Genomic DNA, 17,900 nt, shown 5'->3' with positions numbered 1-17,900 from the left:
CTCTTTGTTAAATTGTCTCTGAAAAAGCTTTCTAATTGAAACTGGTGTTGAGTGTTATGAAGGTGTGTGAGGTCAGCAAGTGAATTTAATGACTAATGTGAGATACATGTCAATAAAGAAGCCGTATTGCATTAAAATAGACATTTTAAACAGCCGATACCTTTTTGCTTTGGTGTTTTGATATGTTTTCCACATCTAGTATATTCTGTTATGTGCTTGCTTTCATGTAACTTTAAATCCAAAGGGGACCTTCGAGATTGTCTAGTCCATCCCAGTCACTGTTCATTCAGGTCACATGAGGAGACTGAGCCTAGAGAGGCCAGCAGGCTTGCCCAGCCAGTCAGTGAAGAGTGTAGACCACCCAGTTTCTAATCCCCACAGAGGCACTGGCTGTACCTTTCAGGGCTTCACCTGTTAAGGCCTGATGGCAGAGTGATGACCAAACGTGGTGCGGTCTAGATCCCACCCGTACCAGTAACTGCGAAGGCTACTCATCAGCTGATACTCAGAATGATCTCATACCTTCTCTGTTTCCTTTAATATTTAGGCAAAAACCAGCATTAAAATTCTGTGTGGGTGTCATTTTCTATTCTGTTTTAGATTTAGGTTTAATATGCCAACACCTGTTTATTTGATGATCATACTTCTGGTCATCTCAGTCATTCAGTATACATTCATTACTTTTACTTTAATATGTGATGCTAATGTGTTTATTTATCTGGTTTTCTAGCCCACCACATTTGAAGATTAGATTGAATGTGCTTAGAGACAGGCACAGTGTCTACAACAGAAGACATAGTAATGGAATGTTAATAGGTATTCCAGACAAGAAAAGATTCCTTTATCATAGGAGAGTGGGAATTACTGGATTAGACAAGTTTTGTCACTCAGGAATTTCCTTAGAGCCTTTACACTCTGCTGATGTGCACTTTGAACCTCCAAAGGGAAAATATAGTCTGTGGCTTTTCTCAAACTTCTTAGGCCACAGAAACTCTTGTACTTTGATTTACAAGTAAATAACACCCTTTGGCTATTGCTGACGTAGACTATTGATTGGTTGTTTTAGTGACGGTTATCAGAATGGTAATACAGTTTTTATCATCTTGCAGCAATTACCATGTTACTTAATCAGGCAGTATTCTGATAGATCACAAAACCATGTTAGAGAAAGTTCAAAACATGCAGTAATGGTATTTAAGGATTTTCATGGAAAAGAAGACGACTTTCTAAAGCATCTTTTATCTCCTTTAATTCAGAACTTGAAGAAGTAAAAACTTCAGGCTTGGACAAAAACACTAGCAGAACTATTTGTAAGTGTTGCTATATTATCTTACTCAATTATTAGGGATGAAATGTGGCTGATTGCATATGATTACAGTTGCACAAAGTTTTGAAGGCCCTTGTGGTTATCAGTTTGCCAAATGATAAATGACACTATGCTATTTATTTTACTGATGTTTTGTAGATTGATTTATAGGTCAAATGAAACTGTTGGAATATTCAATAATTTGAGAATTTAAATTCATGCATATTTTATAACAAGTGATCTGAAAAACTTTCATAAGAATTTATATTACATTTTTTCTAAGGTCATAATTAAAGTATAAACATGAAATATGCATAGGATCTTTGTCTACTTGTAGAGGGTTGTGAAATCTGACTTGCAGTTTGGAGCTAACCCTCAGCCAGTCTCATCCAGGTGAAGATGCAAGCTTTAAAGATACCATCTTATTTAAATCCACAGAGCAGAAACTCAAAGTCTTTTTTTATTTTTTGTTAATGGTTGTATTTAGATACTATGACGTAGGCTTCTTTTTTCCTTTTCTGACATGGACATATCATTGAGTCTTTTCTTCCTGAGATAGTTTTAGTAACAGTATCTTAAGAGGTTTCTAATTTCTTTTTGTGGAAGTAGACTTTAAAAATGATTTTTGGGGTTTTGGGGTTTCCTTTTTAAATTTTCAAGCATACAAAAGTAAAGAGAATGTTTCTGAGGAACCTCCACATGCCTCTTAGCAGATTTAGTAGTAGCAACATTTTGCCAATCTTGTTTCATTGATTCCTCTCTCCTTGTTTGGGTCCTGGGGTTGGAGTATTGCAAAGTACATTTCAGGCGCCATATCATTTCACCCTTAAATATTGCAGTATAGATCTCTAAAATAATAAGGCCTTTTCAAAATGCATGATCACCCAACACCTATGCACCTTTTATTAGATTTATCAAATATAACAAAATCAGAAATTTTGTAATACCTTCTAATAGCTAGTCATTGTTCACATTTATTTACATTTCACACTTATGGTCTCAAAAAGGCTTAAAAAAATTTTTTTTTTTGGCTTTTCTCCCCTTTATTTTTATAAACCCATTTTTCCCTTTTATTTATGTTATTTACTTGTTGAAGAAATTGGACCATTTGTCCCATAGAGTCTTCTACATTCTGCATTAGTCTGACTGAATCCTTGGAGACTCATTTAACATATTTTTCTCTCTCCTTTAACCTTGTAGTTAGAATTTTTTTTTTTTTTTTGGTAGTTAGATTTTGTACTTTGCTAGATGGAGAACCAATTTTTTGTCAAGAATTGTTCACAGGTGGTGCTCTGTGCGTCCTGTTTCTTTTTTTTCATCTCTTCAGGAGGCACACCATATTTAGGAGTCACAAAGAAGACCTTTTTGAATGGTAAAATGCTGTGACATTGCCTGCTTTTTAGAATAGTTCATTTGGATTTGTCTTGGAAAAGACAAATATACACACACATATATATATATATGTTTAAAGATACTGCTTTCAAAATTTACTTGAAAAATTCTGGTGATTTAAGCCATTTCTTTTATCCTAGGGCATTATATTCCACAAAGAACAGTCATATTGCATACTCTTAGCCTCTGCCTGTCTCTTCCTCCCTCCCTTCCTATCTATCCATCCATCCAAAATTTATTGAGCATCTGATATGACAGGTGGCACATTTGGAGGCAGAGAATTAAACTGAGCAATCTGCCCCCAAGGACTTGCAATGTGGAAGGTGAGACGGGCAAGGCAATAGGCTATGACTACCTAATTTGGCAAGCTATGATAAGGCACGCATAGGGTGCTCTGGGAACTCTGATAGGGGGCATGTAACCCACTCTGAGAGAATGAGAGACAACTTCCTGAGGACAGCAAGATCTCATTCGAGACAAGAGGGTGACTGGGTCGTGGCAGTTGAAGCATAAAAGGGAACAGTGTATACACAAGCCTGCACTTGGAGATAATAGAGCATGTGCATTTGGGAAGACTGCCCGGCAGAGTGGTCTACTCTGCTTGGCCTAAAGTACACCTGGATGGGCACTGCCAGCATTTGCCTTTTGGACTTTTCTTTTCTGCCCCTCCCAAGACAAAGCAGCCCTCTTTTGGCATACAGACATTTTTGAGGAAAGTAATCCATTCATTCAGGCTACATCTAAGTCTAGGTATCAAAGAAGTCCTTCGGTCTCTTTGTGTTAACCTGTTCTGATTTATTGTTTGCTGATTCAATGTTTAAATATTAGAAAGCAACCTTATTTCTTATTTCCAAGATTTTGAAAGCTATAACTTCTATCTTTTGTCCTGACCTGTCCCCAGAACTCCAGACTTAATACATCTGTCTATTTGATGTCTTCCATGGATGCATTCTGGGTATTTCTAATTTAATTTGGACAAAATGGAACTCTTGTTTCTCACTTCCCCCTGACTGGTTCTTTTTATCTTTATAAAGGTACCATTATTCACCTAATTCCTTAAGCTAAAATTTAGATTCTTCTATTTCTTTCTACCCCAGTATAATCCATTAGCAAGGCCTATTGTTTCAGCTTCCAAAACCATTTATTTCTTGCCTTCACTGTAACACTCTTGTCCAAGCTGCAGTTACCTCTTTCTTATACCACTGCAGCAGACTTGTTCTCTGCTTCTACTTTGCTCCTTTGTACAGCATTCTTCACAATATCCAGAGTAATCTTTTTTTTAAAGTATGATTATGCGTGTCATTCTTTTAAGAGCTTGAAACCTTGTGATGATTTCCCATCCCATTTAAAGTTCATTGGGATTTATTCTAAATAAAGGAAAATGTCTTTTGAAAGTACCCTGCATTTGAACTCCCCTTGATCTGGCCCCTCCCTCATTCTCCAGCCTCATCTCAGATCACTCTTCCCCTCTCTGATTGTACTCTAACCCTAGTACAGTAGCTTCTTTTTGATACTCCAGCATGCCAAGCTTATTCCTACTTTAGGTTCTTCGTACCGTTTGTTCTTTCAGGTTGCAGTAAGCACCTCACCCCTCGCTTCCCATATGCTGCCTCCTCCTGCTCATTCCTCCTTTGAGAGGTCTCCCCTGACCTCTCACTTTAAAGTAACCACTTGGTTATTCTCTAGCACTTCGTTTTAATTTGTCCACTTATTTTTCATTTTGCAAATATTTGAGGGCTTACTGTGTACGTACCACATACTGTACCAGATGCTGGGGTACAGCAGTGAACAGAATGGTCTCATAGAGCCATTTGCAGGAGACAGATAATAAAGTATACATAATAAAGTACACATGAACATATAATGTGTCTGTAGTGAAAAGTGCTATGATGATAAATAAAGTAGATAAAGGGATAAGAAAAGTAATAGGCTAGGGAGAGGCTATTTTAGAGAGGTAGTCAGGGAAGACTTCTGAGGAGATGGCAGTGGAGAGAGTCCTGCGTGTACTGGAGCCTAGTAAAGATGTGGGGGAAGAGCAGCCTGCGCAGAGGGGCAAGCAAGCAGCGCTGGTCTTATTTTCACCCGTGTGTGTTTACTGTGTGCCCCCCCCCTCCCCTGCACACACGCATATACAGTTCTGAACAGCATGGTGACAGAACCTCTGGCTGGCCTTTTTCACTGCTGAATCCCCAGCATCAAGGTTAGGACTTGATAAAGCGCACGACGAATGAGTGAATACCTACTAGAATTTTTAGTCATACCAATTCTGCTTCTATTTGTATGTCTTCCACTCACTCTTCTCTGTGTATATCTTTGTCTCTGTTTGTCTTTTTCCCAGTTTCCCTCTAGGTGTCTACATTGTCTTTTTGTCATTGGGTTATTTTAACTATTGCTGATGCCTTCTTCCTCTCTTAATCATATAAACTGAATATTATTAATAGTTTATTTAATAAATAGAGCCTTATTTCCCTTATCTTTTAAAATAGGCAAAATAATTTCTACTCTCAAAAGATTTAAAGTTTTTTTTTTTTCCTTTTTAACCTGTGGGGGTCCCTCTGGTATTTATTCCCTTCCCTGTGAATCAGTGGTCCTTGTCAGCAAAAAGATGTCTTACCCTCTAATTCAGGCATCACTGTTGAGGAAATATGAATAATCTGCACACCTATACTTTTCAGTATGGAACCACTAGGCACATGCAGCTTCAAATTAATTAAATGAAATAACAGTAAAATGTCACCTCCTCAGTTGTCCTGTACATTGCAAGTACTTAACAGTCATAGGTGGCTTGTGTCTACTGTATTGACCAGCACATTGTAGAACATTTGTGTTACTGTAGAAAGTTCTAGTGGACTATTATAGATGGTTTATTTTGCATATACCACTTGAGGTGACTATTATACTCGTTAACCAAAAGTTCTACTTAAAACATTTTTTAAACAACAATAAAAGCATAAAAAAATTTGTGTGAACTTACCCCAATATGCTACTCATCAGTTTCTTGTCAAAGAATGGGCACTTAAATCTAAAATATTTTTAAAAAGAAAAGCATACTTATTGTGTATATTGGGTGACAAAGCAATCAATATTGGTTTTAAAAGTTTAATGTGCTTTTCATTTTTATTGCAGATGATCCTGTACATGCAGCTCCAACCACTTCTACGCGTGTGTTTTATATCAGTGTAGGGGTTTGTTGTGCAGTAATATTTCTTGTAGCAATAATATTAGCTGTTTTGCACCTTCATAGTATGAAAAGGATTGAACTGGATGACAGGTATCGTATATATTTGGGAAGGGGAAAAAACAAAAACACTTATTTGCATATACAAGGGAGTCCATACACACCCATGTACAGAGGTGCACGCTGGTGAATAGTAAGGGATGATGATCAGATTTTCTGGTCACTGTTATTGTGTGTCTCTGATTTTGTTTTTATTTTTATTTAATATGTGCAGCCAGAAATTACAGTTGATTAGTTGTTGGGGAATATATGGAGACAAAGATGTCTTTTCCATCCCCTTTTACATGACCCTCTTCCAGACTCTTGGTGCTTTTTTAAAGTAGACTCCTTTCTTCCTCCTACATCCTCTGTCCATCATTCTCCATCTCTCCATCTAGTAAACATTTCTTGAGTACCTGCTATGAATTAAACTAGTGGTTCTCAACCTGGTTCACATTAGAGTTATGTGGAAAGCTCTTAAAACATATCAGTACTGGGGTCCTACTTTTTAGAGATTTTGATGTAATTGGTCTGGGGTAGTATTTGGGCATCAGTATTTTTCTGAAAGTTTCTTGGATGATTCACATGTGGAGCCAGTTTGAGATACACTGTGTTAGATACTATGCTAAGTGCTAGATTATATATCTCACGGCTTCAAGGATTTAATTTTTGACATTAACCCATAATTATAAAAGGCGTAAATTTGTTGATTGTGATATATATAATATAGTGTGGGAACATAAAATGTGCTTGTTCAGCCTGGGTGAGTCAGAGATGACAAGGAATACAATATAGCCATGATAGGGTGAGAGGTGAAGATGGAATGATAGCTTTATTTTTCCAACATGCAATTCTCATTTTCCTCCTTAGTGAATCCCAGTTGCTGACTGAAGGCATTCCCAGCTTCATGACTTGCCTTTCAAAATCCTCCTTTATATGGCATTGTATCTCCCATACTCTTTGAATCTTTTCTCCCCTTTTACCCCACTCAAATGACTGATTACTTGTTCCTTTCTTTTGCTTCACACTTTTGCCATTCAAAACCTTTGTTTGTGTTTTCCTTTTGGTCATAGAGCTCCCTTCAGTTTTCACCAGTCCAAACCCTGTCCATTCTTCCAATTCTAGTTCTATTGTAATCCCTTCCTAACCATCCATTTCTCCTTCCTCTCTGTTTCTTTTTTGGGTAGCAGTTATTTTATATTTTCCTTCTATAATATTTTTTTATATACGTGTCTTATTTCTCCTAGTGGAATGTGCACTCTTTCCAATTAGGGAACAAAGTGTCATACTCATTTTTGACTTCCCAGCTCCAGCACAGTGTCATACATTCTGGGTAAACATATTTGTGGCATGAGCAAGAACGTGAGGGGGCGGGAGCTGGTTGGATTCAATACCTGCCCCAAAGTACTCTGCTCTTACTGTTTTACTTTCCTTACCTAAGTAGAGGAAGAAGAGGAAGGGAATAAGAATGAGAGGGAAGTACATTGTTGAAGCATTTTAGAGCTTGTTTTTGTGTATATTGTGATGAAGAAGTTAGATTTAGGTTTTATAGAGCAAGAGGTGGCATTTAAAGGTAGTTGAGGGGGACGAGAGGTACCAGGAGCCTTTTGATAGGACTTTGCGGGAGGATGTGAGGAGACTTAGAGTGGTCCCTGAAGCATGACACTGAGAAGTCAGTCTTGATATGCACCAGAGTTGCATTTTCCTTAACAGGTTATACACATGCTAGGCTGGAGTTCTGTAAGAACCTTCAATCCCTTGTCCCTTGTGCCTTTACCTCTGCCTGCTGGGATAATTAGTTGCCACCCATGAAGTGGTGTTCAGTTCTTTCTAGTTTCCAGATAATTGCCTAAATGAAAGCATCTTCTGTTATTACTTGTTTTCAGAAAATAGCTTAATGGTTAAGAACCTAAACTCTGGAGCCAGACTATCTCTGCTTGATTTCTGGCTATTCTACTTAATAGCTTTGAGGCCTGTAGAAAGAAAGTTATGTAGGCTCTCCATGTCTCAAGTTTTCCTTGTCTATAAAGCAGAGATAACATGGCAAATACTTAATAGACAGGTTATGAGGTTTTAATGAGATAATATTCTAGCTCCTAGAACACAGCCCTTCACACACTTAAGTGCCATTGTTATGAATTTTGTTTTCAGAAAGTTGGTAGTGTACTAGTGACTTGGATGTACCCTAACATATTTGACTTTGTGCCCACAATCTTTTCAAGGTTTCTGAGGTAGTACAAGAGTGACACCTACTGTTAAGTCGCTGGCAAAAACACAATAGTAAAAAAATTTGTAATGTCTTTATTTAACCACTAGTGTATATTGATTGCAGGTAATATTTAAGTAGCACTTTCACATGTATTATAAAATTTGAGTCTCATAAAAATCCTGGGAGGCAGGTTTACTTAATCCCATTTTTTTGGGTAAACACAAGTCCTTTATTTCCCTTCTTGAGGAAGGTAAATTTCTCTTCCTCCCCATTATTGGATCCTGGACTTCTAACAACTTCGCTTTCTAGCCTGATAAATAAGTAGTCGTCAGAACTACAAAAATAAGTGCCGTGTGTTTCTTTTTCAATCTGAGATTTGTAAATGTATAATAGTAGTAATAAAAAAATTAGTAATATTTTGTAAATATATGTTGTGGGACACTGTCCTAGATAGTTTACATTCATACATACATACATATATATATATATACATATATATATGTTGTTTTTTTTTGAAGTACCAGAGATTGAACCCAGGACCTCATATTTGGGAAGCAGGAGCTCAACCATGAACTATACCTGCTCCCCATATATATATTTTTATATAGCCTTTTTAGCAACCTTGCTAGGAAATGGTATTATACTCCTTCTATCCATGAGAAATCTGGGGCTTCAGAAAGATAAAATATTTTCCTCTAGGTTACACAGCCAGTAAACGGTGGTGCTGGCAGTTCTGCTTTTAAGGTTTATGCGCTCCGTGTGTTCACTGTACTGTCCCATGTCCAGCACATACATAGACTTATGAAAATCCATTCCTGATTAACCTCCAACCTACAGTTATTCTCCAGATGTCAGCCTGATGATCCCTGTTACATTCCCTGTGAGCTACAAATCATCTTCAGACAAAGGTGCTGAAGAAACAGGGCTGAGCAGTCATAGGGCTAAGTAGGCCATCTAAAGTGATGGGCATCTTAAGGGAAGACATGCCGAGCGGCATTTCATTAGCAACACGTGTCCTCAGACAGATGGCTGTGCTAGTAAGCAGGGTAGCTTACGTACCATAAATGTTCTCTGAATATTTATTGTAGGAAATTTCTGTCTTAACTATTACTACAGCTTTTCAGAAGTGTTTTAGTTATAACAGTAGGTTGGATTATTAGGGTCTTACAGTTCTTGTTGCCTGGGATATTACATGCGAACACTTTTCAGAGGTATAGGCTCTTGAAATTGATGAAATCATTTATAAGTGTTGCTAACTGCATAGCAATCTTTTGTCATTTTTTCAGTCACTAGGTTTTGAAAATACACAACTGTTGTATAGGGACTAGTCAGTTAATAAAAGGATTTTGCATATTTAGAAAGGTTGAGAGCCTCTCTGTAGCTAAGGGAGGCATGGAAGGCCTAACCTGAAGGAAATGACATCGTGCCTTCTGGGTTCACTCGTTGCAGAATTTCTGTGCTTCACTTCTCTAGTGCTACAAACTTGTGAGAGCTGAGGCAGTGAAACTGGAATGTGCCTAAGGGTGACTTTCCTGAGAACTGGCAAGGCTGTAACCTACTAAAGAGACAAAAATACACTTTTGAGAGTCTTTGATTTGTAGTAATCTTGAACACAGGGTTAGCAGTTATTTTGAGTCTACTGTCTTCTGGGTCCCCTGTATTAATTTAGAGAACATAATGAAATGCACTAACTTTTCTGAAAAGTTCCATAAAGTCTGAAAAAGTGGGATTGGGGAAGTAGAAGAAGCCAAAGTGTATGATTAAACTTGAACCTGGTATGATACTCCTCCCCAATTTTTGAGCATACTCGCACATTAGATTTTAGTTTGATAGTCTTTCATATGTTTTAATTTGGGGCATTATTAGAAGGGACCTTTCCCACTTCTCTTCTTTTGAATAGTAATCTAATCGATGTGGCCTGAGCTCTTTTCCTGTAGTTCCCTAAAATATCATTGTGTGAGGTTCAGAACTGCTATCTGCAGTGTCTGAAGACTAATACCTACATTTCTGAATGCCTTTGTTAAGGTGAACCTGACAAATGACTCTCGAGAGAGAAAGGAAAGAAAAAGTAGAGCTCCAGATTATGTGGTATATTAAACTCTAATATGAAACACTTGTGAAGGAGAACTATGCATTATTGTGATCTCTATCAAGATTTTAGGCTGATTATAATGGCTTGGAGTAGGTTTTTTTTTTTTTTTTTTATGTATAGAAGAAGAAATTTCTCATTGAAGTTGACTTGCCAAATATTTTTCTTTAAAATTGTTTGCAGCATCAGTGCCAGCAGTAGTTCCCAAGGGCTGTCTCAGCCATCCACCCAGACGACTCAGTATCTGAGAGCTGACACGCCCAACAATGCAACTCCCATTACCAGTAAGAGTTAATTTAATTCTAAAGCTGATACACTAAAGTTGTCTGTAGTCTGTCAGTGGTACTGTGTGGCTGTGGGACATGTGTACCCTACTGGCTACATAGTACCTAATGTGTGCAAACTTAGGCTTGATCTTCAACTTAACGTTTTCTAGAGCATCAGATAAAACCGTCTAAAATTAGGATATTAAAATAAAAACTGGGAAACGGACTTGGCCCAGTGGTTAGGGCGTCCGTCTACCACATGGGAGGTCCGCAGTTCAAACCCCGGGCCTCCTTGACCCGTGTGCAGCTGGCCTATGTGCAGCGCTGATGTGCACAAGGAGTGCCCTGCCATGCAGGGGTGTCCCCGCGTAGGGGAGCCCCGCGCACAAGGAGTGCGCCCCGTAGGGAGAGCCGCCCAGCGTGAGGGAGGGTGCAGCCTGCCCAGGAATGGCGACGCCCACACTTCCCGTACCGCTGACGACAACAGAAGCGGACAAAGAAACAAGATGCAGCGAATAGACACAGAGAACAGACCCCCGGGGGAGGGGGAGAATTAAATAAATAAATCAATCTTTAAAAAAACTAAAAACTAAAAACTAATTGAATTGCTAGAATTAGTCTTGATTTGGGGAGATTTTCATACATTATTATTCAAAAGGTTACTGAATCACATCTATAGAAATTCAGGAGGAGGGTTTTCAGAAAGTTGTGTGGAATAAGCTCCTGAGCTGTATGAAGACAGGGACTTTGGATTTTAATGAATTGATTGGTGGCCTTGTGGGCCTTGGTAGAGACTTTACATAGTTAATTGTGATAAGAAGCTAGCATCTGTTGAAGTTGAGAGCATGGCCTCTGATTTCCTTTTTTTGACAGGATTTTGGTTAAAGTTTCATACATTGTAACATGTAGATGTTTTGGAAAAATAACCATTCTTTGAATTTAATTTAGACATGATAAGGAATTAATTGACATAGAAATAAGAAGCAACATAATCATCAAGATAAACATTGGGCCAGAAAGCCGTAAGTCAGGACTCAGGTCAGTGGTGCTGTCAATGAATTAGGTTCCCATGGGCAAGAACTTTTGCCTTCCCTGTGCTGGCTTTTATTTGTTAGTAATATGACTAAGAATATTTGCCCTCACCCAGTCCCCATTGTGGTCTCTCAGTACTGTTTCCCATTAAAAAGAACCAGGGTGCTTTGGGAAAATGGCGGACGCCAAATATGGGGGAAGAAATGTACAAGATAAGCCTGGGACATGTTCCTGAATCAGAAATCAAAGGAGCTGCCAAAGATCTCTCCTTGCTCAAAGATGGGACAATTTGAACATCAAAAAGAATAAGAACTGTATTGGGTTGAAACGTAAAATGTTTCAAAATGTAGAAAATGTATATGTAAAATGTATAAAAATTCAACAGTTCCTAATACCTTTTTTAAAAAAGGTATCATTATGAGAGGTAACCAAGGTAACCAGTAAGCCTTACTCTGAGAATTGCTTATATGAACTAACTATTTCAGGGCAACTGGATCATCATAGTTGAGGGGAATTTTTTTTTTTTACAGAAGGATTCTAGCTATTAAATATAGAATAAGTGCCAGAATTAGAAAATGACATTTGTAATCCCTAATAAAATATTTGATTCAGGAAAAGACCATCAATGATAAAAACCTTAAAAACAAAGAGTAATGGTGAATTTTACTATGGAGGGATTCAGCCGTCACCACCTGAATCCACCTGATGGAACTTAACATCACTAAAATTGGAACAACTAGGTATTTTCAAACCCCAGATTTGAGTATCAACCATGAAGTATTCTTGCCCCTACAAAAGTTAGCCTGAATTTAATTAGGTCTGTAGAACTGACTTGAAGTTTACAAGACTTGAAGAAGCAGATGATACTTAAAGAAGCGAATGTCAAACATTGGACAGGATAACTGATCCATTTCTTCAGCAAGACAGTAGCAAGGAAAAAGAAAAAGGGAGGAGGGGTTGCTGTAGATTAAAAGAAATTTAAGAGATTATCTTAATAGCAGCTACTATCACCACTACAAACAGAAAGAAGGCAAAGTATTTCCCCTAGCTTCAGGATATATAATGACAGACACGGAAGTAGTTCAGACTGTTCTGAAATGGCATGCCATTGTTTTTTAAGGTTTAGATGTCAAGCTTTGCTTGTTAAAGTTGATTCTTTATTGTAGATAGGATTTTAAGGAAGTAGGTAATTTGGTTATTATATATGCTAAAAACCAAACACTTTTAAAAACAGTCAGTGGAGATTATTTGTTTAAAAACTTTTTGTTGCCATCAGTAAGAAATTTACTTGTTTTTAATTGTGGACATTACATTAAGTAGATAATTTATTATGTGTGCCAGAAACAAAATACCTTTTAAAAAAGGCAATGGAAATACATTTATTTTATTATCTTTTTATCTTCCATTAGTAAGAAATTTACTTGTTTTAAAAAAATCCAAATCTTGGCATTTCCCAGAAATGGAAATACTCCCAATGCATTAAGAATGAATGGGAATTAAGGGAATTTAAGAACAAAAAGTTGAATCACACAATGGTATGACCAAGTGGTAAAAATACCAGAATGTTAAAATTGATATATTTTATGAGAAAAGTTATTTCTTTCAAACAGCTCTTCATTTGAAAAATTCTTTTGTTATAAGACTATATTGGAAAATCTCTCAGGAGAAAAACTCCATAAGAGATTGAATTAAATTCCACGAATCAAAGTTTGTTTCTTTTGGCAGAAAGGCAATTGAATAGTGAAAATAGTAATACTGTTTTTAGAGTTTCTTGTTTTAATTCTGCATTTTGACATTTTGGGGTAGTATTTTGGTGGAAGAACTGTTCCTTAAAGTTTTACTGTGACCTTCATATGTAGCTCTCCTGGTCATGTAGATGCTGTTTTTCCTTTCATGACTCCCACATCCATTCATTCCCTTGACTTGAGCCCAGAGCTGTAACTCAACTAGTTGATCCCAAGGCCATAATAAGGGTATTTATATTGCTTGGTTTGGCTTTGTTGGCTCCTCAGGTTATCCTACTTTGCGGATCGAGAAGAACGACCTTAGAAGTGTCACTCTTTTGGAGGCCAAGGCCAAGGTGAAAGATATAGCAATAACCAGAGAGAGGATAACTCTAAAAGATGTACTTCAAGAAGGTATTTATTATCTCAAAGTCAGTTTTTCAAGGTAGCTTTATTAATGTTACCACTTTAAAAATGTTTGTTTCAAATAATCCTAAAAATTTTATCTCATTTTGTGTCTGTTCTAAGATAGATAAAATATAAGCTCCTACCTTGCAAGAAGCAATGCACAATTTCTTTCTTTTATAAAATTGATTTTCATTTTCCCTTTCTTTATATCTTTAATTTTCCTTAATACAGTTTTGGTATAATTCTTGACTTTGGCATGTATCAAAGCATATATATTAGTGTTTGCTACCTGTAAGGTATATTATATGTTCAGTTCTTATTTAAAGACAGTCTCTACCTAGCAAGTTTCTTTGAAATATTCTAAGTCAATGTCTCTCTGACAGTGTGGGAATTTTAGTCCAGTGCATGGACTTTATAGTGAGACCCAAGTTCCACTCTTTCAGTTCCATGATTTATTACCTATGGGACCTTGGTGAAACACTTAACATCTTCAAGATCCACTTTCTCTTTTCTAAATTTTGGACTATGATGTCTCTTCTTGCACTTGTTAATGAAGACAAAATGAAATGCTGTATAAGTGAACTAGCACATAGGTATTTGATAGATATTAATGTCTCCCTTCTATTACTGGTGCTTGCTTTTACTTTGAGAGTATTGATCGGGGGGAGATTCTGAAAGAAGAGGAAGGAAATTAGTAAAAATGACTTCACTGAGCTCTTTAATAGAGATTTACTCTTTTACTCTTGCCATAATTCAGTTTGGAACGTTTTGGATGTTCTGTATTCATCTTGTGGTTAGGATGCTTGAAGGTCATTCATAGCCAAGTGAGGAACTTGAAATGATTCCAGTGTCAAATGGTGATTAATGGAAGCACATTTTTTTTGTCTGTTTTTGAATGTAGGAATGGTACTTGTGATTGTCTATTTTCTAAGTGTAACTACTTTTCAAGTCTGTCTGTAGTCTGAAAGAGAATAAGTAGACCATATAGAGCATTTCTTAAAGAATTAAAAGAAATGAGAGACTAATAAAGAATAAGTTCTATATTTGCAGTTTCTAGTTTCTAAGGGGATAAAATATGTAATCTGTCTTGGTGGTGTAATTTGAAGAAAAGAGAAAAGTCTGAACCAGGAGGTTTTACTTAATGTTTTCAGGCCCAAAGTAGTTTATTTTAAAATTATGTTGATTTCAGAAAAGGAAACACAGGGACCATTTAGCATTTCGAAAAAGTGATCAGGTTTGCTGAAAATATGGTAAATGAAAATCACAAGAGTCTGTCACAGAGTGGCAGAAATTCAAAAGATACCTAACATCCAGCCTGACAGGGTATGGGGAAACAGGATCTCTTTCACACTGCTGATGGGAATATGCCTTGCTTCAACCTCTTGATATAGTATATATACACAAATGTATTTTTGTGTGTGTTTATCACACCTATAATAGTTTTGGTTTTAAGTATATGTAAATCATATTTGGGAATAAGTTTTTAAAAGTAGAACTAGGTATTGGAAAGAGGAGACAGTAAAAGCTTTTGTATCGCTGCTCTGGGGAGAGTGAAGAAGTTCTAGGTAAACTTGAGCGGGGAGAGACAAGAAGACCTTCTTAAAGAGGGGACTGACAGAGAGTGTAGCTCTGCATGAGGACTAGAGTGTCTGAAGATGTTTACTCAGCCCTTAGCAGGATGTCTTCAAGAAAGGTGACCCAAAGCTCTTTCTGCATCACGGATCCAAGTTACCTGGCCTCTGAGCCATAGTGGAACCTGAGAGGCAGGCAGCAACAGTCCCAAATCAGAGAAAGGCATTGGCACAGGCCTCCTTGTATATGTGCCATCTGCAACAAAGCAAAAGTATTTTGCGAACATATCTTCAATTGTGAAGGAAGGAAAATAAACAGGTTCTAGTAAGAAAAAAATAGTAAAATGAGATTAATTTTCAATTATTATTGTTTTAGTTTGCTAGGGCTGCTGTACCACAGACTACTTGGCTTAAACAACAGTTTATTGTTTCACAGTTTTAGAGACGAGAAGTAAAAAAATCACGGTGTTGGCAGGATTGTGCTTTCTTTACAGGCCGTATCATTCTGGTGGTGGCTTGCTGTCAATCCATAACTCAGTCTCTACCTCCGACATATAGCCATCTGTCTACTTTCTCCTATTCTGGATCGTGTCCAAATTTCCTCTGCTTATGAAGACTCTGCTCATGTTGGATTCAGGCCCACCCTGATGCATTTTAGCCTCACCTTAACTAACAGGATCTTCAAAGATCCTGTTTACAAATGAATTCACACTCATAGAACTCGGGACTAGGACTTTAACTTGTTTTTGTGGCAGACCTGATTGGACCCATAACAATCATCTCCTCTTTAGGGAGCGTTTTTTTTAGCAATTACAGAATTATACCTGTAGAGATTTTCATAGTATACTTTTAACAGTCCCTTCCCCCTCACAAGGTCATAACTCCTCTTCCTATGATAAAGCCTTTTAGAAACACGTTTTACCATTAACGAAACTGAGAACTGAGAGGTTCTAAGTCTCTAAGGAGTGAGTGGGCAAGCCAGAATTGGAACCCAGGACTGATGAATCCAGGACAGGTGGCTCTTGGCCCTCCCTTGAAGCTCCCGTTTTAAGTTCTGCCACAGGAAAGAGAGTATGTTTTTCTCCTTTCGACATTACTCTGAGGCTAAGCCTAGAATCTCATAAATCCCTCTGTGGATACCCTGTTACAGAGCCCCAATGCTCCTTGCTGTATCACTAGTTTATTTACAATAATTTAGAAGGATTGTTATATACTTAGTTTAGATATGACGTTTCTTTAACTTTTATTTTAAAATAGAAATGGTATATTTTTTTTCATAGCAATAGAGGACTTCTAACAAGACCAAGAATTTGGGTCTTTATACTCTAGAGTTAGTATAGTATTGCTCACACATGCCCTTGCTATGTTTGTTTCAAATTATATTGTACCAGAAATTTTTTACTTATAATTTTATAAAGGTTATCATATGATCTCTTTAATCACTGTTTTTCCTTTTAGGTACTTTTGGGCGTATTTTCCATGGGACTTTAATAGATGAAAAAGATCCAAATAAAGAAAAACAAGCATTTGTAAAAACAGTTAAAGGTAGGATATTTTTCATATTATCTCCATAGTGCTTTGCTGTCTAAAGTGGCCCAAGCCAGCTCAGTCTTGTCTCAGAATATCAGTGCCCAGACGGACCTTTGCTCATATAGCTCATAAGGAGGCTAATTCTCTAGATGTGGGTTGTTCTTAACAGTTATAGAAAATACAAGCCTGACTCTAAGACCTTAAACATTTATTAGGTATCACTCAGACTTGTAGTTAAACTTTGCCTCCATTGACTTCATTGTTGTTCTGTCTAATTTTGTGTTTGTCCTAGGTTAAAATCCTTTGGATCCATCCCCCCTTTCTCCCGCTTTAAAAACGTTGTTATTAGTCTGCTTCTCCCTGCAAGACTAAAGACCATAAAGAAGGAAATAAAAATGACTCCAGACCCACAGTGCCTTATGGGGACAGCCACTGTTTATCTTCCACCCCCTTCCCCCTTTTTTTGTCTTATGTATTATACTGCAGGGAATATCCTTGTATATATATTTTTTGGTATATATACAGTTGGAATTGCTGAGCCAAGTAGTGTGTATGTTTAAAATGTTGGTAGGTATTGGCAGATTGTTTTCTAAAGGGTAACACTAATTTATATTTTCTTGAACAGAATACCTATTTTCACATATTCTCCTTTTGGCCATCTTTTGAAATGTGATACCTAACTTCTCATTTACTGATTTGTATAAATTATTCAATTGGGGATTCCCTAAAAAGAATATACCAGTGTATTTTATGTATATGGTTTATTCCCTATTTGTCAAAAAAATCAGTTGTCTTTTATTTCCTTATTTTGAGAGAAAGAAAAATGTGGTAATCTGTAGGGTGCTTAGTATCTGACAGCATCTGATGTATATTGGGATGACAAGAAGGTATTCATTTCTTTTTTTTTTAAGATTTATTATTTATTTATTTCTCTCTCCCCTTCCCGCGCCCCCCTGTTGTCTGCTCTCTGTGTCCATTCGCTGTGTATTCTTCTCTGTCCGCTTGTATTCTTGTCAGCAGCACCCGGAATCTGTGTCTCTTTTTGTCGCATCATCTTGCTGCATCAGCTGTCCATGTGTGCTGCGCCATTCCTGGGCAGGCTGCACTTTTTTCACGCTGGGTGGCTCTCCTTATGGGGTGCACTCCTTGTGCGTGG

At 37.3% G+C, this 17,900-nt stretch overlaps 1 protein-coding gene across 2 annotated transcripts in view; it reads left to right on the top strand.

Moving 5' to 3' along the window:
• RYK (receptor like tyrosine kinase) overlaps positions 1–17,900 on the top strand; it is a 96,710-nt gene that overhangs the window by 51,325 nt on the left and 27,485 nt on the right. The window contains exons 5-9 of one of the 2 annotated variants that reach the window (XM_004477114.4): positions 1,257–1,310; positions 5,825–5,969; positions 10,397–10,497; positions 13,524–13,649; positions 16,673–16,759. In XM_004477114.4, the coding sequence (XP_004477171.3) occupies positions 1,257–1,310; positions 5,825–5,969; positions 10,397–10,497; positions 13,524–13,649; positions 16,673–16,759 (513 nt within the window). Of the gene's footprint in view, positions 1–1,256; positions 1,311–5,824; positions 5,970–10,396; positions 10,499–13,515; positions 13,650–16,672; positions 16,760–17,900 lie in introns of both variants that reach the window. The other variant, XM_058294981.1, reaches the window with a different exon arrangement.

This window comes from Dasypus novemcinctus, chromosome 4 (genome assembly GCF_030445035.2).
Source record: "Dasypus novemcinctus isolate mDasNov1 chromosome 4, mDasNov1.1.hap2, whole genome shotgun sequence".
NCBI classification, from domain to species: Eukaryota; Metazoa; Chordata; class Mammalia; order Cingulata; family Dasypodidae; genus Dasypus; species Dasypus novemcinctus.
Note: the sequence above shows the minus strand (reverse complement) of the source record. Positions and strands in the feature narration are given on the sequence as shown.